The 26,432-nt window shown below is 42.4% G+C and overlaps 1 protein-coding gene across 3 annotated transcripts in view; it reads left to right on the top strand.

Annotated features, from left to right (window-relative positions):
* LOC124031635 (copine-5) overlaps positions 1–21,786 on the top strand; it is a 213,221-nt gene extending 191,435 nt beyond the window's left edge. For all 3 annotated transcript variants that reach the window (XM_046343125.1, XM_046343126.1, XM_046343127.1), the window contains 3 exons: positions 15,077–15,134; positions 18,642–18,715; positions 19,371–21,786. In XM_046343125.1, the coding sequence (XP_046199081.1) occupies positions 15,077–15,134; positions 18,642–18,715; positions 19,371–19,550 (312 nt within the window). In that variant the 3' untranslated portion in view covers positions 19,551–21,786. The remainder of the gene's footprint in view (positions 1–15,076; positions 15,135–18,641; positions 18,716–19,370) is intronic.
* Positions 21,787–26,432: the final 4,646 nt, after the last annotated feature.

Consider the following 26,432-nt stretch of genomic DNA (forward strand, 5'->3'; position numbering starts at 1 on the left):
TCTCCTCTCGGGCTCTCTCTCCCTCTCTCTTCTCCTCTCGGGCTCTCTCTCCCTCTCTCTTCTCCTCTCGGGCTCTCTCTCCCTCTCTCTTCTCCTCTCGGGCTCTCTCTCCCTCTCTCTTCTCCTCTCGGACTCCTGTCATGTTAAAACAGTTCACGTCATATCAGGGTCCCTGGTGAATCAGACACTTTGACACATTTCTTTCTCCGCCCAACGATTAAATTGCGCCGTGCACGATTCTACTATGGCCCCGTCAACACCCTCAGACCCCTACCGGAGCCTAACGCCACATCCTGATGTTCGCATCAATGTGACTCTGCAAATGTCACAGATCATGTTGTTCATGTCTCTCACACTTTCTTGGGAGGTTTCAAAACATGGCTTTACTAGAGGTACAGTATATCCCTTAGAGAGGAGTTAGGAGGCTAGCCCACTGCTTCTCTATTAGTCTGCCACAGCCTGATAATGTATTGAGGTGTGGTTCTCTCATTATTGGTTCCCCGGTGTTTCCTATGTGGTTCAAATCTGGTTTTAAGACATCATTCATCCAGCCCTCCCTTTGTAGACCTGTTCTGTTGACTACTCTAGTCCAGGACCCATATACGAAGAGAGTTTGGACATTGCCGTTTCAGTTGATTTACAACCGAGACATTTAAAGGAAGACTCAGCGAGATGATGTTGCAATGAACAGCACCGCAGATATTGAGACCACGCGGTCACACAGAGTATCTGCTCATGTGCTCGGGTGCGCTTCACGCTGCTACAACGTGGTAGCCTCGAGACCAAAACAGGGGGGAAGTTTAGCGTTGCGCTGCAAAGCTCTTAGTTGAATTCACATATTCATTTGCCACTGTGGTATCAGGCTGTGGTATCACACTGTGGTTCTCAAAGGTCACTTCTAGAGGGGAGTCCTTCAAATGACGTACTAGGCTTAATGTCTTCTTCAGTCGAAGCCTGGGGTGGTTTCTTGTCTCTCTCAGTGGGACATCACAGGACATAATTGACGACTTGTGAATTACGTTATTTATGAGTCACCGACTCAGACGTGGGTGTGATTGGCTTCTCAGGCTCTGGTCAGAAATCCTTTGTTTTGTCACACAGAAGACGTTCTCCCCCGCATACGCTCACTGTTCTCATACTGTTTCATCAGCAGCAAACACACATACATACGTGCATTCTCGTCGCTTCTGAATGAGTGTTATAGAAACAGACAGGACTAATCAGTTAGACAGCCCCAGGCTTCCTGCACATTTTTTTTATGGACGGTGGTCTCAGAGTGGATGATGGACATGTTAAACTACTGTGACATCACTTCCTGTTGTGTTCTGCTGGTCCAGTACTTGAGTAAAAGTAAAGATAGAAAATGGCTCAAGTAACAGTGAAAGTCACCCAGTAAAATATTGGTTGAGTAAAAGAGTAAAAGTTTTGGTTTTAAATTTACCTAAGTTTCAAAAGTAAATGTAATTGCTAAAATATACTAAAAGTACAAATATAAATAATTTCATATTCCTTACATTAAGCAAACCAGACAGCACCATTTTCTTTTGTTTCTTTTTTAAGGATAGCCAGGGGCACACTCCAACACTCAGATATCATTTACAAATTAAGCATTTGTGTTTAATGAGTATGTCAGATCATTGGCAGTAGGGATGACCTGGGACGTTCTCTTGAGAAGTGTGTGAATTGGACCATTTCCCTGCTATGAACGAGTACTTTTGCGTGTCAGAGAAAATGTATGGAGTAAATAGTACATTATTTCCTTTAGGAATGTATTGAAATAAAAGTAAAAGTTGTCCAATATATAAATAGTGAATTTAAGTACAAATACCCCCCCAAAATGACTTAAGTAGTACTTTACACCACTGTGTAGGATGCGTCCCAATAATGTCTCCTTCACCACTTCCCACAAAAGTAAAAGCCATGGATTGGTGTAGCCATGGGCTAGTGGGAGTTTATATAATTTCCTTTTAAACCAGTGTAAGGAAGTGAACAAGTGTACACTTTTGGAGGAAGGATAGAAAATTGGGCTGCAACCTGTGTCGTCACCCACTCCCCTTTAGCTCTCTAAAGTCCAGCTGTCCACACAAGAAGGCCTGGTACCTCTATACCTCTGCCGAAATGGCCATCCCTTGCAAAATAGCTGTAAGTAGTAGTAGAAGTACTGTTGTTAGTTAGTTTACTCCAATTAGGGTAGGGATGGTAGGGTAGGGGGGGATATATAAAAAAATGTAAAGAAGAGAAAAAAAAGCACTAGAACCACCAAACGCCAATGCCTCCTACCATTTGATTTTGTAACTAAAATAAATCAGCCATTTTGAAAGCAACATCCTCCTGCTTCCCTGACTTCCTAAATCATTTTATTTTACATTTACTCAGCTGTCAAAATGTTGTTTTAAAAAAAAAATCACAAACAGAAAAGTATTTAGAGCCCGTATACCCGTTTCTTTTTTCCTATTCCTAACTTAACCCTTTGACACGTACGATCACATCTTTGTGATCATTGTTGAGTGATCCCTGGAGTGTACCATCGCAAATATGTGACCGAAAGCCTTGATTCGGTCTTATGTAGCAAAATTTGAAATTGTGTTTTTTTTTTACATGGGATAAAAGTGGACAGCGAGAACATGGTATATCCTACACTGCAGTTGAAGAACAATGGGAAAGTCATTCTTCTTTGAAAGTTGATGAAATTGCAAATCCACTTTTGAGAAAATGTTTTGGTACACCTACTGGAGTGCTCTTCTTTGTTTACACCCATTCAGCATCGTTCACACCCTCTTAAGTCTTAGCCCCATCCATCTCTTTAAGGATTCACATGTGAGGCCATTTGCTGAACAGGGTGATTCGTTTAGTAAACAACCAAAGATTTCAAGACTAAACGCGGTGAAAGTAGTAGCCTACAATAAGGACAAACTCCAGGTAAAAATACACTTTATCTAGTCCTTGGCCTACATCCTAATCTGACTTTGGTGCAGGTCATGTTGTTCTTCGTATTACCGTCTCCGGTAAACACAAACGGTATCAAATAAAATAAAAAGTTGATTTGTCACATGCACTGGAAACAGAAGGTGTAAACAGTACAATTAAATGGTTACTTGCAGAGAAGCAATATCAAAAACAGAAAGTGTCCAGATAAAAATATTTTATCATTATTAGATGACACTTACCTGACACACTTGTCTAAATTGATGGGTCATGTGAAGGAAATTCTGTAACCAACACCCAGCCACATCTAGCTAAGTGGATGGGTCACTATTGTCTAGACATGTAGCTAGCTAGCTACACAATGAACCGGCATAATCCCAACTCACGCTACTACTATACCAACCAGGTTCAACGTTAGCTAGCCAACATTAGGCTATAACTAAGAATGCAACTGGATTTCTGGTTCAAATAATATTACTACACAGATCATACATGTGCGAGCCAGCAAGCTAACGTTTACTAGCTAGCTAACAGTACACTGTAACTTGCAATGAAAAATGACTTTCTGACAAAATTAGAAACTTATACAAACTAAATATGTATCTAGACTCTTACCCGTATACTTTGATGAATGCTTCAAGGCAGACTGGAACCATTTAACTCAGTTTTGTTCGTAGCTACATCTTGTTTGGGCAGCGTTGTGTCAAGTCACTCCAGTTCACACTGACTGTGGCGTGTGCAGAAAGTAACAAATCACTTTTACGAAATGAGTGGTCAATAGAGCCTGCTAAATTCAGGGCATCAATGTTGTTGAGAAAAGTAGAGAAACTTTTGTTCTAGTTGGCTAACGTTATATATTTAAAAATGGATGTGGTAGAAAGGGCTCTCAGCACATACTGAGCAGCTCACGTTATAAACAGAAACATGTTGCATGGCAGACCAATCCAAACTCATCTCCCGGTATGTTCAGTCCATCCATTATTTCAGCCAATCATGCCCAGCGGGAAAGTTCCTGTCTTTTTCCGTGGCTAAACCAACTAGGCTCGTAATTTAACCATTTTATTTGTATTTACAGATGAAATACACGTTTGTTATTAAGGCACATGAAAGTTCACATATTCCAGAAGGCATTTCTGCCCCCAAAAAACACATTTTGATTAAAAGAATATACACTACTGTTCAAAAGTTTGGGGACACTTAGAAATGTCCTTGATTTTAAAAGAAAACCACAATTTTTGTCCATTAAAATAACATCAAATTGATCAGAAATACAGTGAAGAAATTGTTAATGTTGTAAATGACTCTTGTAGCTGGAAACGGCTGATTTTTTTATGGAATACTACATAGGCGTACAGAGGCCCATTATCAACAACCATCATGTCATGCGGGTGAATGAGGACCCAAAAGCGACTTGGCGAAAACAGAGTCTTTAATCCAGTAAAGTATTTCTACAAACATAAGACATAATTCCACTCGTAATGACGAGAACAGACTGGAGACTCGATCAAGAACTGCAGGTTGCCTCGGGAAGGCACTTGAACGTAGCAGACTCAGACACCTGCTCTCCACGCAGCATCTGAGGGAAACACGACACGACAGGGCGATACACAGACACAGCACGGTGAACAATAGACAAGGATCCGACAGGGCAGGAACGGAAAACAAGGAGAGAAATAGGGACTCTAATCAGGGAAAAGGATCGGGAACAGGTGTGGGAAGACTAAATGATTGATTAGGGGAATAGGAACAGCTGGGAGCAGGAACGGAACGATAGAGAGAAGAGAGAGAGGAAGGGAGAGAGAGAGGGATAGAAAAAAGGGAACGAACCTAATAAGACCAGCAGGGGGAAACGAACAGAAGGGAAAGCATAATGACAAGACAATATATGACAAAACATGACAGTACCCCCCCACTCACCGAGCGCCTCCTGGCGCTCTCGAGGAGGAACACTGGCGGCAACGGAGGAAATTATAGATCACAAACGGTCCAGCACATCCCGAGAAAGAACCCAACTCCTCTCCTCAGGACCGTAACGGAAAACGATAAAAAGGGAAACTAGGGTACTACTCTAAAAAAAAAATGAGACACGGGTAGAGAACTGAAAGCTTAAGAGCAAACAGAACCAAACAGGCCAGGAGAGTAACAACTAGGGACAGACTGAGACACAGCAAGGGCAGGAACAAGAACAGGAGAGATGCGATGGCAGGGAACAGACTGAGAACCAGCAAGACCAGGAGCAGAAGCAGAAAAAAAAATTACCAGACTTCTTCTGCGCGCAGTCTGAACACGCAGCCACGAAACGGCGCGTGTCACGCTCCTGAGTAGGCCACCAAAACCGCTGGCGAATAGAAGCAAGAGTGCCTCGAACACCGGGATGACCAGCTAACTTGGCAGAGTGAGCCCACTGAAGAACAGCCAGACGAGTGGAAACAGGAACGAAAAGGAGGTTACTAGGACAAGCGCGCGGCGACGCAGTGTGCGTGAGTGCTTGCTTAACCTGTCTTTCAATTCCCCAGACTGTCAACCCGACAACACGCCCATAAGGAAGAATCCCCTCGGGATCAGTAGAAGCCACAGAAGAACTAAAGAGACGGGATAAAGCATGAGGCTTGGTGTTCTTAGTACCCGGGCAATAAGAAATAACGAACTCGAAACGAGCGAAAAACAACGCCCAACGAGCATGACGCGCATTCAGTCGTTTGGCATAACGGATGTACTCAAGGTTCCTTTGGTCAGTCCAAACGACAAAAGGAACGGTCGCCCCCTCCAACCACTGTCGCCATTTGCCTAGGGCTAAACGGATGGCGAGCAGTTCGCGGTTAGCCACATCATAGTTACGTTCCGACGGTGACAGGCGATGAGAAAAATACGCACAAGGGTGGACCCCATCGTCAGTATCGGAGCGCTGGGACAGAATGGCTCCCACGCCCACCCCCGACGCGTCAACCTCAACAATAAACTGTTTAGTGACGTCAGGTGCAACAAGGATAGGAGCGGATGCAAAACACTTCTTAAAGAGATCAGAACAACAATCATACGACCGGTGAGGAGGAAGGGAGTTGGTTCTGGACCGACTGAAGACCGTGCGCAGACCATGATATTCCTCCGGCACTCCTGTCAAATCACCAGGTTCCTCCTGAGAAGAGGGGACAGAACAAACAGGAGAAATAGCAGACATTAAACACTTCACATGACAAGAAACGTTCCAGGAAAGGATAGAATTACTAGACCAATCAAAAGAAGGATTATGACACACTAGCCAGGGATGACCCAAAACAACAGGTGTAAAAGGTGAACAAAAAATCAAAAAAGAAATGGTCTCACTATGGTTACCAGATACAGTGAGGGTTAAAGGTAGTGTTTCATATAATATACTGGGGAGAGGACTACCATCCAAGGCAAACATGACCGTGGGCTCCCTAACTGTCTGAGAGGAATGTCATGTTCCCGCGCCCAGGCTTCGTCCATAAAACAGCCCTCTGCCCCAGAGTCTATTAATGCACTGCAGGAAGCTGCCGATCCGGTCCAGCGTAGATGGACCGGTAAAGTAGTACATGTACTTGACGGAGAGGACCGTCTAGTAGCGCTTATCAGTCGCCCTCCGCTTACTGATGAGCTCTGGCCTTTAACTGGACATGAAATGACAAAATGACCAGCGGAACCGCAATAGAGACAGAGGCGGTTGGTGATTCTCCGTTCCCTCTCCTTAGTCGAGATGCGAATACCCCCCAGCTGCATGGGCTCAACACCTGAGTCAGTGGGGAAAGACGGTAGTGTCGGAGAGAGGGGAGACACAGTTAACGCGAGCTCTCTTCTATGAGCTCGGTGACGAAGATCTACCCGTCGTTCAATGCGAATAGCGAGTTCAATCAAAGAATCCACGCTGGATGGAACCTCCCGAGAGAGAATCTCATCCTTAACCTTAGCGTGGAGTCCCTCCAGAAAACGAGCGAGCAACGCCTGCTCGTTCCAGTTACTGGAGGCAGCAAGAGTGCGAAACTCTATAGAGTAATCCGTTATGGATCGATTACCTTGACATAGGGAAGACAGGGACCAGGAAGCTTCTTTCCCAAAAACTGAGTGATCAAAAACCCTTATCATCTCCTCTTTATAGTTCAGATAATTGTTAGTACACTCAGCGCTTGCCTCCCAGATAGCTGTGCCCCACTGCCGAGCCCGACCAGTAAGGAGTGATATGACGTAGGCAATCCGAGCTCTCTCTCTTGAGTATGTGTTGGGTTGGAGAGAGAACACGATATCACACTGGGTGAGAAAGGAGCGGCACTCAGTGGGCTGCCCAGAATAACATGGTGGGTTATTAACCCTAGGTTCCGGAGGCTCGGAAGAACCGGAAGTAGCTGGTGACACGAGACGAAGACTCTGATACTGTCCTGAGAGGTCGGAGACCTGAGCGACCAGGGTCTCAACGGCATGCCGAGCAGCAGACAATTCCTGCTCGTGTCTGCCGAGCATCGCTCCCTGGAACTCGAGAGTAGAGTAGAGAGAATCCATAGTCGCTGGGTCCATTCTTGGTCGGATCCTTCTGTCATGCGGGTGAATGAGGACCCAAAAGCGACTTGGCGAAAACAGAGTCTTTAATCCAGTAAAGTATTTCTACAAACATAAGACATAATTCCACTCGTAATGACGAGAACAGACTGGAGACTCGATCAAGAACTGCAGGTTGCCTCGGGAAGGCACTTGAACGTAGCAGACTCAGACACCTGCTCTCCACGCAGCATCTGAGGGAAACACGACACGACAGGGCGATACACAGACACAGCACGGTGAACAATAGACAAGGATCCGACAGGGCAGGAACGGAAAACAAGGAGAGAAATAGGGACTCTAATCAGGGAAAAGGATCGGGAACAGGTGTGGGAAGACTAAATGATTGATTAGGGGAATAGGAACAGCTGGGAGCAGGAACGGAACGATAGAGAGAAGAGAGAGAGGAAGGGAGAGAGAGAGGGATAGAAAAAGGGAACGAACCTAATAAGACCAGCAGGGGGAAACGAACAGAAGGGAAAGCATAATGACAAGACAATATATGACAAAACATGACACATCACTCCTGTGTTCAATGGCACGTTGTGTTAAATAATCCAAGTTTATCATTTTAAAAGCCTAATTGATCATTAGAAAGCGCTTTTGTACTGGCTCTAACCAGAATAGAAAGAGGAGTGGGAGGCCCCGGTGCACAACTGAGCAAGAGGACAAATACATTGAGAAACAGAGTGTCTAGTTTGCTGGCCAGTTTGAGATATGGCTTTTCTTTGCAACTCTGCTTAGAAGGCCAGCAGTCACTGTTGACGTTGTGGGTACTATTTAATAAAGCTGTGACACTCTAATGTACTTGTCCTCTTGCTCAGTTGTGCACAGTGAAGATGCAACTCTGGGATGTTGGTCTCTAGGTAGATTTCCTCTAATGAGTTGAAGGAATGGTTCACTCATCTTTTGTGTAAACTTCCAGAAGTGAATGAAGGGAAGTGGATGATCGTAGATGACACTCCCCCTTCAAAATGCATACTATAAACAGATCAAACTCATCTTGTCTCCTCTTATTATCCTTGGTTGATGCGAAAAAACAAACATTCCGTCATGCACAAACTACCCATCGTCGGATTACTTTTGATTTCTAGAAAGTGTTTTACTCAATTATTTCAATCAATGATGAGCACACCCGTGATGTGATTAATTCTAAATAGTAATTGCTATTAGCTAATTCATATTGTAGTTTCTGGTGTGAAAGATGTTGAATGGGTGTAGACAAAGAAGAGCTCTTAGATACCAAAACATTCAAAGGCCATTTTCTCAAGTGAGTTTACAAGTTTATCAACTTTGAAAGAATAATTACTTTCCATTGTTCCTCAAAAATGCAATGTATGATATACCATTGTGTAGCTCTGAGTCTCTACTTTTATCCAATGTAAAAAACAAACTAATTTTCAAATTTTGCTACGAAAGACTGAATCCAGCTGGTGAGTCACATATTCAGAAAGTATAATGATAGTGTAATCAGGCACTTACTTTGATAGGAACGCAGACATGTCCAAAGTTATTTTTAGCGTGCAAAACAACAATGAAGGCAATACGGGCGCCAGCCGGAAAATGTGCCAGGAGGAAAATGTTTGTGCAAGTTACTTTCTGACTGGAGAGGCGCAAATGTCTGGGAAAGTGCTTAGCCTCTCCTCAGCGAGTAGTTTGTCCGGCTCAGTAAAGCCTCAAACATTAAATTGTCTGCAACAGTGAAATGGGCTACTTCTATGTGAATTAATGAGGAGGCGGAACACACCTCCAAACAATGGCAAAAATAAAATAAAGAAAGTCGAGAATAGAAAATTCCCGGATTTAAAAATCAGCAATGTATCAACACAAGTGGATCCCAAAAAGTGGAAGGCCAAAAAATGAGAACGCAAAGGAGGTATCAAAATTCGTTAAATTAGATTCCTTTTTCAAATGCAAAAGAGGATGTAGGTTTATCATCGCCAGTAGCAGCTTTTAGCGGGTCAAGTGAGCCCAGGCCAAGCTGTTCCATTGTGCCAGAAGAAGCAACTTTGACAGAGGAGGGTACAGGTTGTCAGGTATCGGCGGATACACCCTGAGCACCAGCTATCCCCCGGGTCGGGCGGCGGGATAGGGAGCAGGGTGAGGATAGAATCGTGTCGGCTGAGGAAACAGGTGGAAATGGGACAGACGGCCTTTTAATCTATCCAACTGACAGAGGGCATTATGCAACAAATGTGGATGCAAAAGTTAAACCACATGTGTAACCGATGTGAAATGGCTAGCTAGTTAGCGGGGTTTGCGGCTTTTGTTGAGCGATGGGTAATGTTAGGGTTGCGTCAATCGAATCTGGTATCAGGATAAATATGACAATGAGTCACCGCATTGTATGCTATGTATTTTTTATTAGCTAAGCAGTAAGTGGTAAATGCAATTTTCGTATATACGGGCTCTCTGTCACACCTTGCAGGGCAAACAGAGAACTGACTTGTTCCTGACAAAGATATTATAATATACTCTTGACAGAAGTAGTTTCTGCTTCCGAGCCCGCCTGTCAGAGTAGAGACTGGGCGTGGTTTAAACTCACTCAGCCTATCGTTGATTATTGGCGCCCGAGCTGGTCCCAGCCCCCTAAGCGCTTCAGCGGTCAGTCGTTGTAGTTGTGTAGAATATACAGTTATCAGGCACCTGGCTCCTGTTATCTAACAAAATACTCGCAACACTAAGTTCTGAATGTGCCCCCCCCAACTCATTGCACAGTTCCTGTCTTCATGTTATTCTGTATTTTTCCATCATGAGAAAGGCCCATGGCCCTGAAACTGTTAACAATGTCTCAAGTCAGCTATGTTGCATAACACATACATCCACACAAGCCAACAGCAGATAATATTCAATCACATATATGGTAACGGGCTATAATGCATAACACAGAATCCTCATAGTAACGATGCTTCGTGGTTGTTGTGTGCAGGGGGTCCCTGGTTCAGCCCAGGTATGGGCGAGGAGAGGAACGGAAGCTATACTGTTTCACTCGTGTAAGCCTACTCGCCCATTCCCAAGAGATGACGAAAGGCGGTGTTTTTCCGAGGTTTATTACACCACTACAACCAAGGCAGGAAACAAATTACCACGTGGCTATGTTATTCGGCCAAACCAGATTGCGTATTGTGAGTCTTGCTGGCTGTTCTGAGATCGGAGTGCCCCTTTCTTCTCTGATGCGTGGGTGACATCCCAGATTCAAATGAACAATGGAAGCTCAATTGACGCAGAAATGGAGAGAGGCGTGAGTAACGCAGCAAAATTCTGGCGACAGGTGTTGGAGCGCATAGTTAATGTAACTCTCACACTTGCATTGTGTAATTTGGCGTTCAGACGGCACCCTGAAAAGCTGGGGCAGGCCAACAGCGGGAGTTTTCTCAGTATAATTGAACTGCTGTCATTTTACAACCCAGTTCTGAAACAACTTTTAGAACACCCCGCAGGATCCGTGAACTATCTCAGCCCTCAAATCCAAAATGAGCTGATGTATATTTTAGCCTAGCGAGTGAAGGGAGAGATGCAGGTAGCCCATTTTTTGTTTGTTTTTATTATGGACACCACACCGGATGTATCCAAAGTAGCCAGTTAAGCCAAGTTTATCGCAATGTGAGAGTGATAAGGGATGCAAATAATGTCGCCACAGATCTGACCATCACAGAGTCATTTTTAGGATTTCTGGAGACACGTCTTAAAATCCTGGGCAGCATAGAGGATAATGGGCTGGATATTTCAAAATGTCGTGGGCAGGGTTATGGTGTAGCTGCTGACATGAGCGGGGTCTATTCGGGTGTGTGTAGGCCAGAATATCCGAAAGCTGTTTATGTGCATTGCGTAGCACACAATCTTAACCTGGCTATTCAAGTTTTATAAAACTGTTGAACTGTTATACACCTTCTTCGGACATAGCATAAAGAGATGGTCAATGTTGAGTGGTATATTGATTTTGCATCAGAGAAAAAAAAGAAGGAAGGTTAGGTGTCATTTTGATGAGCTATGCGAGGACGAGCGACTGTCTGATGGGGAGAGTCGTTTTAGAGTCAACGTCTTTAATGCAAACCCTGACATCGTTATCCACCAGCTGTCAAACCGATTTAAAAGTATGCGGGCAACATTGAGACTTTTTGACATCCATCCCACTACCCTGGCCAACGCAGATGATGATGCGCTCTTCGAGACCGCCAGCCGGCTGGCTGAACATTACAGCAAAGATATATCAGCAAGCTTCCCTGGCCAATTACTCTCTTTCAGGGCCTGTTTTTAAGAATGTAGATAGCAAAGCACACTACAGTGAGAGACCTGGCCAATATGCTCATTGTGGATAACAATTCAGTCACTGCTACATTTGGGGAGGTAGTTACAGCGATGCTCTTTTTTTATGACCCTAACCCTTTAATTAACGGTAGCCAGTGCCGAGCGCTCCTTTTCCAAATGTAAAATAATAAAATCATACCTGCGGAGCAGCATGTTACAGGAGAGACTGAGTGGGTTGGCCATTCTGTCCACTGAAAACACCAGGGCCAGGATCATGAATTTCAATGCCATTGTCAACGACTTCGCAGAGTGCAAGGCCCGCCAAATGCCAATCAAATGAGTGAGTGAATGAGTTTAGATTATTCCAGGGCAGGCTACCCAAATAAATCGATATTAATTTACATTGCTTGTATATCTACGACTATGCTCGATCCGTCTTTGGAAACCATGTTCTGGTGCACGGCCGCTGAGCCATTTCATTGTCATCACAGCCTATACGTTTAATTGGGCAATGGTAATAGTAGTAAGCACACACTCATCATATACTGTTTAATGGCATGCTGCCGTTTAAGCAATCTGTTTCAATGCTCCACTTGATTCATTTGCTGGTGTTTTTGCTATAGGCCTCTGTGGGAGGCAGATCATTTGAAATACCGGTTTTGCGCCGTGCATTACTTCAGCGAGCATGCACTCGGTCATTAGCTGTGTTTCGGTGTTTCAGTCAAGAGATTGATCTATATATTTATGTTTTGTAATATAGGCTATTGCCTATTATTTGCAGACAAAATAGGGTGTTTTTTTGACCGCTTTGTTCTTTCCGTGGTGCTGATCGACTTTTATGCGGGTTAATTTCTGACCGCCATCCATAGCGTTGAATGTATTGGCTATATTGCGGCTTTTCTGGTAACAGCTTCAAATGTGCCCTTCTACTAGGTTCTGCTCAGCTGTTACAATGCTTCGTAATATTACCACACAGCCTTACCAACAAAATTATTTGAATTTTAAGGGAAATATGACTGGTGATAGGGGCCCATAATTTTTGGGGGGCATCTGGGCCCATCATGATTAAACTACCTACTGCACAGACACACAGACACAGTCACCTCCACACACTGCTCCTAATCTGTATCTTTTTGGGGGTCTATAAATAAACATTTGAGGAGATTGGTCGTTTGCCAATTTTTAGGCATTATAAAACATGACCCTTTTTTCTGATCGGGAGTATCAACTGTCAATGTACGGATAATATTAAGAATACAAGTATAGCCCGGTTGTCACAACAACACAGTGGATAATTCTGATAAGTAGGCTAAAGGGGACCCCTGATAACGATACATGGAGGCTGAGAAGCCCAGCAGTTATATTGTTAACTGACTACAGTTCTAACACCATGGTGTATCTTTAATTAAAGATACTGTCCGTTTCAGTGTGTTTGAATTGATAGGAACGACTGAGGGGGAGAAATGAGAGAGGTGGGGAGTCGGAGAGAGAAACACGTGAAAAATGGGCTTCTCAATCCATTCTCTATCTAATTAAAGTTTGTCTAAGAAAAACATAGTGTTTTTTTCTACCTTACATAGTAATTTTATTGGAATATTGTTGTAGTTTAATTAAAGTCTACCCACTCACACTCCAAGCCCCCCTCCCCACACACACAGCATATTTTAGCAGCATAAATGCTTGATGAGCTGTGTGTGTGTGTGTGTGTGTGTGTGTGTGTGTGTGTGTGTGTGTGTGTGTGTGTGTGTGTGTGTGTGTGTGTGTGTGTGTGTGTGTGTGTGTGTGTGTGTGTGTGTGTGTGTGTGTGTGTGTGTGTGTGTGTGTGTGTGTGTGTGTGTGTGTGTGTGTGTGTGTGTGTGAGAGAGTGAGAGTGTGTGTGTGTAGCGTGGGAGGACAGTGACTGACAGTGTTGAACACTGATACTTTGGGATCATCAATCTGTTTCAGGGTAATAACAGAGATGACAAGACAGAGAAGTAGATCTCGCCCCCGTAACAAACTAGGTCAGCTGACACGCTGCGTTAGTCTTGGGCTGGAGACAAATGCAGTTTCTGTGAGAATATGCATCCATCTGAAATAAAAAAGAATAATAATGATTTAAGCACAAATAACTACAAGGTATTTCAGATCAGTTCCCCCAATACTAAACATTAGGGTTAAAAAAACGCTAAATTGGACCTTGGATCATAGTCTAGAAGTAACTTCCTCCAGCTCCTGTTCCTGCTTCCGCAGGACTTGTCTTGGGAGTGGTTGGGAGGGTAATTGGCGGGAAGGGTTGCCTCCCCATTCCCACCTCACAGTCATCTTCAATCTCCCAACTCCTACCTAATCAACACTTTACCAATGTTTATTGGCTTCCTTGATAAAGATGAGCAAAAAAAGACTGCGCTGTATGGAATAAATAATACACAGCCACAGTACAAACAAAATATTAAAGATAAGGGTCAAAATGATTGGATCCCCAGTTTTCAATACTCCAGCACCCTCCCCTTGCTAGGATAACGACACTGAGTCTTTGGCATTGTTCTTTCGGAGGCTAAACCCAGCATTGGTGTGATTGACCAAAGACCTCTATTTAAATGTCATCTAACCATAGCACCGCCTGGAGTTTGCTAAATGGCAATGACACTTAGATTGGAACCGGTGCTATGGTCATATAACTTGAAAATAGTCATCTTTGGGCCACGCACACCGGCGGTGGGTTTGCACACAGAGAGAGATGCACCCAGATAGAGATGCAAACGGTGCAGAAATGGTTTAGATCACCCAGTAACAATGCGCTGCTCTCTCTCTGTACTCCATGTGTCTGCAGCAATAAAGACCCATTCATAGTTAATGGCCCTTCATCAACCTAAAGTGCTCTCCTCTCCAGAATATTAGTGGTGTGGTGTACTAACCTATAACTGGGTGTTTAACCATGTAGCTGTCACAGAATATATAGCATGGAGATCACATCTGGGTCAACAACAATGGAGACTCACTGTGAGCTTGAATGAATACGACTGCCCTCTTGGAGTTGTGTGGGCGTGCATTCGTGTGTAGTATAGCATGTAAGAGACTCATCGGTCTCTCAGGAAAGTAAATGACCCATGTCTCTTACATGTCTTTCACATATACATGACTATGTATATGTGTAATAGATCAGGTTGTATGGAACAGCCTCGAATATATTTCAATTTTTCTCTGTCTATATGGAAAAAAGAGAATGGATGTACTTTACATGTGTGTCATATCAAGAGTGTTTTGGAGTTGTGAAGTGGTCATGTCAAGAGTTAAGCGTTAGGATTTGTAGGCTGTGTTGAATGACCATCAGAGTCTCTATAACATTATGGTGTGTTCCTGTTCTTCTCCTCAGGGGGCTAAACTGCCCATGTCCATCATTATCGTGGGAGTCGGACAGGCTGAGTTTGACGGTAAGTAGCTGCATCTCACTTAGTTTACGATACTTGTTGTTGCAGTTTTTTTATAGCAATAAATATCAAAGGAAAAAGTTACTACCTGGTATTGTTGCTCAATACTCACATTGCCTGAAACTCTACTAAATCTCGTTTAAAATGAAGGTTTATTAAACTTTAACCTAGTATTTAATGTTTCAAATATAACCTAGTATTTCATGTTTCAAATATTATCTAGTGTTTCATGTTTAAACTCTACCAAGATCCGATGATATATCATTTAACGTATGAGGCTGATTGTTAGTGCCCGATTGATACAGTCAGACAACTAATCAAAAAGCAATCTACGCTCCGTCCATATTCTCATTATCACCATTAACCTGGCCTGAAAGCTATACTGAACAAAAATATAAACGCAACATGGTCCCATGTATCATGAGCTGAAATAAAAGATTCCAGAAATGTTCCATACATACAAAAATCTTATTTCTCTAAAATGAGGGAGCTCATTTAAAATGAGCTTATTTGAGCTTATTTCTCAAGTTTTGATGGAGTGTGCAATTGGCATGCTGACTGCAGTAATTTTCACCAGAGCTATTGCAAGAGAATTGAATGTTCATTTCTCTACCATAAGCCGCCTTCAACGTCGTTTTAGAGAATTTGGCAGTACGTCCAACTGGCCTCACAAACGCAGACCATGTGTAACCACGCCAACCCAGGACCTCCACATCAGGCTTCTTCACCTGCAGGATAGTCTTGAGACCAGCCAACCGGACAGCTGATGAAACTGCAGAGTATTTATGTCTGTAATAAAGCCCTTTTGTAGGGAAAAACTAATTCTAATTGGCTGGGCCTGGCTCCCCAGTGGGTGGGCCTGGCTCCTCCCAGGCCCACCCATGGCTGTGCCCCTTTCCCAGTCAGTTGAAATCCATAGATTAGGGCCTAATTTATTTATCTAAATTGACTGATTTCCTTATATGGACTGTAACTCAGTAAAACCGTTGAAATTGTTGCAGTTTATATTTTTGTTCAATATAAGTTATTGAGAGCGATTCAATTTCTACAATTCACACACAGCAGCCAGGTACAGTAGCTGTAGCCCCTATTCGCTCTCATTTCTAGCAATTAGTTAGACGGATGACCTGCAAGACCATTAGCAACTCATTTGATTCAGCAGAGGAGAGGGAGGGAGGGAGAGAGAGAGACAACACGTGTGCCTACTGTACGTGCAGTGCATGCGTGTTTGTGTGTGGAGGAGAGTAGAGTGGTATGGCGTTGAGGGTTTTTTAATGTAATGTAGTTTAAAGTAATCAGGGCTAATGGATGGGTTCATCCTGGTTCTGACAAGTTCCATAATGTGGAAAAAGTCAAGGTGTCTGAATACTTTCCCGAATTCACTGTATGTATGTTGTTTGTCGTAAAATATGGTGTCTCCAGTTCCAATCGATCTCTCGGTAATTAGGGACAACAACAAAAAACCCGACAAGTCTTACTTTCTTCTCAGTTCTTCCCTGTATTTGAGGTTTAAAAAGGCTTCTGGAGTTTCAAATTACCACTTTCAAATGTCAGATTTGATTTTCCCAGGGGGGAGAAATGTGTCAACCCCTACAAAAATGTACATGAATTCTAAATCTATGTAGTAATAATAATAGTAGATGTTGCTGCTGGATTGTTACCCTGCCGTAGCAATACATCTCTAATGAAGATCCTACAGTGCCTTGCGAAAGTATTCGGCCCCCTTGAACTTTGTGACCTTTTGCCACATTTCAGGCTTCAAACATAAAGATATAAAACTGTATTTTTGTGAAGAATCAACAACAAGTGGGACACAATCATGACGTGGAACAACATTTATTGGATATTTCAAACTGTTTTAACAAATCAAAAACTGAAAAATTGGGCGTGCAAAATTATTCAGCCCCTTTACTTTCAGTGCAGCAAACTCTCTCCAGAAGTTCAGTGAGGATCTCTGAATGATCCAATGTTGACCTAAATGACTAATGATGATAAATACAATCCACCTGTGTGTAATCAAGTCTCCGTATAAATGCATCTGCACTGTGATAGTCTCAGAGGTCCGTTAAAAGCACAGAGAGCATCATGAAGAACAAGGAACACACCAGGCAGGTCACAGATACTGTTGTGAAGAAGTTTAAAGCCGGATTTGGATACAAAAAGATTTCCCAAGCTTTAAACATCCCAAGGAGCACTGTGCAAGCGATAATATTGAAATGGAAGGAGTATCAGACCACTGCAAATCTACCAAGACCTGGCCGTCCCTCTAAACTTTCAGCTCATACAAGGAGAAGACTTATCAGAGATGCAGCCAAGAGGCCCATGATCACTCTGGATGAACTGCAGAGATCTACAGCTGAGGTGGGAGACTCTGTCCATAGGACAACAATCAGTCGTATATTGCACAGATCTGGCCTTTATGGAAGAGTGGCAAGAAGAAAGCCATTTCTTAAAGATATCCATAAAAAGTGTCATTTAAAGTTTGCCACAAGCCACCTGGGAGACACACCAAACATGTGGAAGAAGGTCAGATGAAACCAAAATTGAACTTTTTGGCAACAATGCAAAACGTTATGTTTGGCGTAAAAGCAACACAGCTCATCACCCTGAACACACCATCCCCACTGTCAAACATGGTGGTGGCAGCATCATGGTTTGGGCCTGCTTTTCTTCAGCAGGGACAGGGAAGATGGTTAAAATTGATGGGAAGATGGATGGAGCCAAATATAGGACCATTCTGGAAGAAAACCTGATGGAGTCTGCAAAAGACCTGAGACTGGGACGGAGATTTGTCTTCCAACAAGACAATGATCCAAAACATAAAGCAAAATCTACAATGGAATGGTTTAAAAAGTAAACATATCCAGGTGTTAGAATGGTCAAGTCAAAGTCCATACCTGAATCCAATCGAGAATCTGTGGAAAGAACTGAAAACTGCTGTTCACAAATGCTCTCCATCCAACCTCACTGAGCTCGAGCTGTTTTGCAAGGAGGAATGGGAAAAAATGTCAGTCTCTCGATGTGCAAAACTGATAGAGACATACCCCAAGCGACTTACAGCTGTAATCGCAGCAAAAGGTGGCGCTACAAAGTATTAACTTAAGGGGGCTGAATAATTTTGCACGCCCAATTTTTCCGTTTTTGATTTGTTAAAAAAGTTTGAAATATCCAATAAATGTCATTCCACTTCATGATTGTGTCCCACTTGTTGTTGATTCTTCACAAAAAAATACAGTTTTATATCTTTATGTTGGAAGCCTGAAATGTGGCAAAGGGTCGCAAAGTTCAAGGGGGCCGAATACTTTCGCAAGGCACTGTACATCTGTACTGGGCACACACACCCTTTAAAAATGCACAAACAAAAAAAACAGAAATTGTATTTCATCATGTTCCTCGTTGCTCTTGTGAATGAGATGCTCCTCTCAACGAAACTAACCTTGATACATACTGGTTCAAAACAAATGTGTGCGTTGTACATGTTCGGGGTTGTGTGATCTCCTTACCTTGCAGCCATGGTGGAGTTGGACGGTGATGACATCAGAATTTCATCCAGAGGGAAGCTTGCAGAGAGAGATATTGTCCAGGTGACTCACACAGACACACACACACACAAGCCCACGCGCGCGCACACACAGTTCAGTGACACAATCTGACTATGAACACGGCTATGAACAAACACATCGTAACCTTGAGCAGTAGAAATGTCCGGGTTTTCCAGGAGGTCTTTATCCAGAGTAAGGCTTTGTACAGACATTGTACAAGAGGGGTTAAGTAAATGGATGAATGGAAGGTTACATTGCTTTGTTAAATTGCTTTCAAGAGGAATTTCAAGGAATTTCAAAACAGGAAGGTATACAGAGTAAAAATCCTAGGAATGCTGGTTAACTGTAAATGAACAATAAGGCGAAGGCAGTACAAAGGATGAGTCTTATCAGTATTAATTATTGTTTCATTTTTATTTAACCTGTATTTGACTAGTCTAGTCAGTTAAGAACAACTTGTTATTTACAATGTTGGCCTACCGGGGAACAGTGGGTTAGCTGCCTGACAGATTTTTACCTTCCCAGCTCGGGGATTCAATCCAGCAACCTTTCGGTTACTGTCCCAACGCTCTAACCACTAGGCTCAAAAGGATGTATAAATATGTGTAATGTATTATTAATGAAAATGTTCATATGCTGTAGTGTTATCCCAGGCTGTTTCTCAGTTGCTATCGTGTCTTTGCTCTCTCCCTGTCAGTTTGTCCCATTTAGAGACTACATGGACCGAACAGGAAATCACGTGTTAAGTATGGCCCGGCTAGCCAAGGATGTCCTGGCTGAGATCCCTGATCAGTTAATCTCCTATATGAAGAGTAGGGGCGTCAAACCTAACCCCACACCGCCTCCCTACACACCCCCTGGACACACACAGATCTGAGCCCACCACACAAACCATTACACTGAGTACTGACGAGAGACGGAGTCAAAGATTTGCAGACCCTGGGAACTCTCTACTTCCTGATTGGAATGTTGGGACAGGAAGTGATGTAATAGTAAGTTGCTGAAGCAATAGGTGTTTGTGTCAGGACTCTCCCAGACAGGTGACTCTCTGGAGAAGACAACAGCGTTTCTGTTCATTGTGATTCTATCTATTCTGTCTGTTTCTCTGCAAAAGAGAGACGGCAATGGACAGACCATACAAGGACTTGTCTTTTTATCAACATACATGGGCCAGTGACTGTTTCTTCTTGTCTTGTTTGAGAGCGGGTGGGTGAAGGGGTCATGTGGGGTCATATTGTGGTTGGAACTTGTGCCTGTCTGTGATCTGGTTGTCTAACTGTAATGGGACAAGTGGAACTCTCATCTGAACTCTGATCTTTGACTTTTGACCTAGCTCGCCATTGGTGTATTAGAGTGTGTGATAAGGTGATGTTTTTGGATACTTTTCCATTCATTTTTGTTTTGTTTTGTTTTGGGCCTAAGACACATTCCCATATTAATTTGTAGCTTTATGATTTAAGGTTGAAAAAAAGAAAAGTGTATTCACCTTGTGAGTTTTCTTTTTTAGTCATTGAGTGTCTTTGCTCTTTGTACTCCCATAAGTTGTAGACTCTTCTCTTGGCTTCTATTTTAAAGCATGTTCGTATATAGGATGGAATTCCCCATATGTCTGTATTTATAATGTATCAAAAGTGGCATGGATATATAAGGATATATAATTAATATGTGACCATCCAGTTTGGATTTCTCAATTACAAACAAGGATAGTTTAACAATTATGGAGAAGCACAAGGGAGAGCTCATCATAGCTCTCTAAACCACTTAACCACCACCACCACAGGAATGTAACTATGCACATCAGCGTTTGGACACACTAGAACCTGTCTGTGACATACATACATACATACATACATACATACATACATACATACATACATACATACATACATACATACATACATACATACATACATACATACATACATACATACATACATACATACATACATACATACATACATACATACATACATACATACATACATACATACATACATACATACATACATACATACATACATACGTCAGAAGTATTGCTTTATTTTTTTAAAGGTTCTGATAGTTTACCGTGTCCTATATTTCATCAGTCAAAGAGTGAAAATATATACAACTCTTTCAACTAATATTTTCTTCTCTCTCTCTCTTTCCATCTCCCCAATTCCCATAACGAATGGATTTTTGTTTAATTGACATTAAACTGCTGGATAAAGACAGCAAATGTATTCACTTGAATCACATTGAATTCCATTGAAACCTTTTCATAACCAACAGTCCTTTACTGTCCACCCCTCTCTCTCTCTGGTCACCCAACAGCTTCTCTGCTCCCTGAGAATAAGCCATTATTGTGTTATAATCAGATGAAGCCAGGCTGAAATTAAATCAAGCTGAGGAGTATAGACAGTCTGGACACCTGCTGCACGGTGCACACATAGACAGACAGAGGGACGGATCTCCTCAGCTAGCTAAATACTCTGTAGGCCTTAACGTACTGTAGACAGCATTCCAACCAAGCCTGATAAACAACTAAGGTTGAACAATTCTGTTAACTTTTCCAAAATGTTCAGGTTTTCCAGAAATCCTGCTTTGAAAATTCCTGGAATCACAAGGAACATTCCTTGAAAACCTAGGACTTTTTGCAAAGTTACCGGAGTTTTGCAACCCTATTCACAGCTCTCTTCTCTTGGAGTCATAATCGCTAAGAGTACTGTATGTTTTGGAAATGGCTAAACCTGGTTCTGTACAGTGTTGTGTATAATATATGGGGATAGAGACAAATGGTATATCTGATATCTATACAGTTAATGATATGGCTTGTTTTTTCTTACTAAGTGGTGTGGACCTAGAGTATCAGGAGTGAGTGTGTGTGTTCAATAATAAGAGTGGTTTACAACAGTACATATTCCTACTGATAAACTTTAAGGAAAGCACTTTATTCTATTCCTTAAGAGGTGTACTGGTACTTTGACAGTATGTTTATTTATACATTTTTAGAGATAGTGATGATCTTATTGATATATTATATGATTCACGTAATTTTTTCTGGAATTTGTATGATAAAAAGCCATTTATTCTGCCGACAACGCCACAATAAAAGAAGTAGACTTGCACACTGACTTCGATGGGGATGTTATTCATTCTAGTAATTCTATTTCTATGGCTATGCTATAAAAAACAGTATTTATTTTTAAATGTTTAACTAGGCAAGTCAGTTAAGAACAAATTCTTATTTTCAATGATGGCCAAGGAACAGTGGGTTAACTGCTTTGTTCAGGGGCAGAACAACAGATTTGTGCTAGGGGATTTGAACTTGCAACCTTTCAGTTACTAGTCCAATTCTCTAACCACTAGGCTACGCTGCCAAGTCCTCAATCTCGCCTCAATCGACCCCTGATCTGTAGGATTGCCAGATTGTGAACAAGATCCATCCATTCACCTGGGATGGAAAGACAGTGTTTTATATTCTGTGCCAACTATCTGTAACACTAGCCCCATTTACTACTGGTTCTAGCTTGTGTCCTTGTCCTGATCTTATCCACATTCTGAATGTCTACACCGGTCAAAAAATGCGCAATCAAAAGACACATTGTGATCTGATTGGGATCTGATCATTCTGCCCACCTCAAGGTAGTCAGAGACACATCGTGTCTGGATATCTTACAGGTGTAGACAGATCTGGACAGAGAAACCATTTAAATCATCATTATTCAGCCATCTAAAATCATTGAAAAGTGGCACCAATATCCGATGACATCAATATGTGTCTTACAATAAATAAATATTATTTTGAATGAATAGCTGTGAAGCTATTTGCATAAAGGACGTGCCAGGAAATCTGATCACAATGCAGATGGATATCAGACACGTTTTAAGCACATTTCAAGCACATTTCTGTGTCGACACATTTCTGGGAAATGTGGGCACAATCAGAATGCAGACAAGATCAGGACAAAGGATCCATATTAGCACCAGGTATAAATGAGATTATAGACACCATTTCATCTGGATTAATGGCCACAAATTCAGTGGGCTGTCTGCTTTCTCTTCTCTCTCTCTCTCTCTCTCTCTCTCTCTCTCTCTCTCTCTCTCTCTCTCTCTCTCTCTCTCTCTCTCTCTCTCTCTCTCATGCCTGGCCATTTCTGTTGTTGCCGTGAGATCTCTTGACAGGAGGAGAGATCACACATGGGAAAACTGTAACCGACCAGCATGTTGCAACAATGAATTGTTCATTATTTTTTATTAACACCACTTTTTGTGATCCTCCTCTTTTCACCTTTGTTGTTTATCCCTCTGGGTTTCTCATGTGCATGGTTCCCCCTTTTTATTTGAAATGTTTTTTGGTTGTTGTATATGATCGTTGTCATATGGTGGGTTGTGAAATGCTTTGTATTGGATTGCCTTAAATGAAAATGAATTTAAAAAACAAATGACTACTTTTATAAAAATTGTTGCAGAGTTGTACTTTGATGTCCCAATTAGTTAGTTCAATAAAGTTAAACCTGGACTGTACTGTACTGTGTATAGACTGCAGAACAAACATTTTGCCACACACTAACAATATACTGTACTGATTTTTTTTATCAAGCTAATGTTAGCCTATGGTCAGCTGAGAAGTTCATTTGTCTTGATGCCAAATCTCCCATCGACAAACAGGACAATAAGGCCTAAAGGGGTCATTCCTCAGTGTCCTCTAAAAAAAAGGCCTCATTGACACTAACGCCAGAGTCCAGTGATTGACTTCCCCGGCCTGAACCAGCTGACCCCCCCCAATGTACATTTACCCTGGCCCCCCTTCCCCATGGACATTTATAATTGCTACAGTGGATGTTGGAAGTTAACATACACTTAGGTTGAAGTCATTAAAACTCTTTCAACCACTCCACAGATTTGTTTTTTTTTATTTTAATTTTACTCCCTTTTCTCCCCGATTTCATGGTATCCAATTGTTAGTAGTTACTATCTTGTCTCATTGCTACAACTCCCGTACAGGCTCGAAGAGAGACGAAGGTCGAAAGCCATCCTCCGAAACACAACCCAACCAAGCCGCACTTCTTAACACAGCACGCATCCAACCTGGAAGCCAGCCGCACCAATGTGTCGGAGGAAACACCGTGCACCTGGCGACCTGGTTAGCGTGCACTGCGCCCGCCACAGGAGTCGCTAGTGCGTGATGGGACAAGGCTATCCCTACCGGCAAACCCTCCCTAACCCGGACGATGCTAGGCCAATTGTGCGTGGCCCGACGGACCACCCAGTCGCGGCCGGCTGCGACAGAGCCTGGGTGAGAACACAGAGTCTCGGTTTCGCGCTTAGACCACTGCGCCACCCGGAAGGCCCCTCCACAGATGTCTTGTTAACTTTTTATGGCTGCAGGGGCAGTATTGCGTAGCTTGGATGAAAAGGTGCCCATTGTAAACGGCCAGCTCCTCAGTCTCAGTTGCTAATATATGCATATTATTATTAGTATTGGATAGAAAACACTCTAAAGTTTCCAAAACTGTCCAAATATTGTCTGTGAGTTTAACAGAACTGATATTGCAGGCAAAACCCTGAGGAAAATCCAAACAGGAAGTGGCTTCTATTTTGAAAACTCCATGTTCCATAGCCTCCCTTTGCTGGATTTAAAGGGATATAAACCAGATTCCTTTGCCTATCACTTACTCAAGGTGTCAACAGTCTTCAGACATAGTTTCAGGCTTTTATTTTTTTTAAATGAGCCAGAATGATAACATAGCGCCAAGTGGTCACATGAGTTATGCTCGCGCAGCAGAGTTTGGAGAGGTATTGCTTTTCCCTTTCCTACTGTGAAAGACATTTGCGGTTGATATATTATCGATTATATATTTTTAAAACAACCTTAGGATTGATTATAAAAAACGTTTGACATGTTTCTGTGGACATTATGGAAACTATTTGGAATTTTCGTCTGCGTTGTCGTGACCGCTCTTTCCTGTGGATTTCTGAACATAACGCGACAAACAAACGGAGGTATTTTGGATATAAAGATAATCTTTATGGAACAAAAGGAACATTTGTTGTGTAACTGGGAGTCTCGTGAGTGAAAACATCCGAAGATCATCAAAGGTAAACGATTAATTTGATTGCTTTTCTGATTTTCGTGACCAAGCTTCCTGATGCTAAGTATTACTCAACGTTTTGTTGTGCGATCGATAAACTTACACAAATGCTTGGATTGCTTTCGCTGTAAAGCATACTTTAAAAATCTGACACGACAGGTGGATTAACAAAAGGCTAAACTGTGTTTTCCTATATTGCACTTGTGATTTCATGACTATAAATATTTGTAGTAATATTTATTGAATGTAGCGCTATGCTATTCAGTGGTTGTTGATGACACTTATCCCGATAGGGGGATTGCAGCCATAACAAGTTTTAACAAACTATAGTTTTGGCAAGTCGGTTAGGACATCTACTTTGTGCTGATGTTACGGATACAGTTATCCTGTGTGTGTGTGTATCCTGTGTGTGTTTCTTTTCTCTCCTTCTCCCCTCACAGGTGAAAATCATCACTCCCCAATCAGTCAACAATCAATCATCAATCAGAAGACACACCTCCTCCTATTTCCTGACCTATCACAGTTCCTTCCCCATGGTTTAAAAACCCCATCATTTGTTTGTTCTAAAGCTCTGCTCAGCTCAGCTCAATCTCTCTGTAAATGCCATGTCTGTAGGTCTCTGTGTTTCACTCTCGCTTTGTGTCTTAACCTCTCTTTTGTTTTAAGCACCTCATAGCACTTTGTCATCACCTGTGAGTATTGTTTTTGTTTATGGTGTTTGTGTTTGATTGCTGGTGGGAAAAGGGGGAAACCAAGACAAGTCGCCCATGGGCATACACTACCCGTAGGTGAACTTTGTTAAAAACACTAGTTAGAACTGGGCGGACCACCCACTGTATTTTTGGTTAGTTAGCTGTTGTTAAAGTAGGCTAGTCTAGCTTAGGGGTGTTTTTGAATACTTATTGTTTCTTTCCTTGGGTCCAGCTCAGCCCCTTTTCCTGCTCCCCCCATTACCGTGTGTTTATAAATAAACCTAGAGTTTGACGGTAGATTTCTGTTGTCGTGGTTATTTCGTGCACACTTTTACTTTGTCACAATAATAATTTGCATGAGTTATGTTACGGGTCTCATTACCATCCCCCCTAGACTGTCGGGCCAAAAGGGATTCGTAACAGCTGACAAAAGTCATTTTTTCCAACAATTGTTTACAGACAGATTATTTCACTTATAATTCACTATATCACAATTCCAGTGGGTCAGAAGTTTACATACACCATGTTGGCTGTGCCGGTAAACAGCTTGGAAAATTCCACAAAATAATGTCATGGCTTTCGAAGCTTCTGATAGGCTAATTGACATCATTTGAGTCAATTGGAGGTGTACCTCTGGATGTATTTCAAGGCCTACCTTCAAACTCAGTGCCTCTGCTTGACGTCATGGGAAAATCAAACTAAATCAGCCAAGACCTCAGAAAAACCATTGTAGACCTCCACAAGTCTGGTTCATCCTTGGGAGCAATTTCCAAACGCCTGAAGGTACCACATTCAGCTGCACTAACAATAATATACAAGTATAAACACATTGGGACCACGCAGCCGTCATACCACTCAGAAAGGAGACACGTTCTGTCTCCTATAGATGAACGTACTTTGGTGCGAAAAGTGCAAATCAATCCTAGAACAACCGCAAAAGACCTTGTGAAGATGCTGGGTGAAACAGGTACAAAAGTGTTTATATCCACAGTA

This window comes from Oncorhynchus gorbuscha, linkage group LG03, assembly GCF_021184085.1.
Source record: "Oncorhynchus gorbuscha isolate QuinsamMale2020 ecotype Even-year linkage group LG03, OgorEven_v1.0, whole genome shotgun sequence".
NCBI classification, from domain to species: domain Eukaryota; kingdom Metazoa; phylum Chordata; class Actinopteri; order Salmoniformes; family Salmonidae; genus Oncorhynchus; species Oncorhynchus gorbuscha.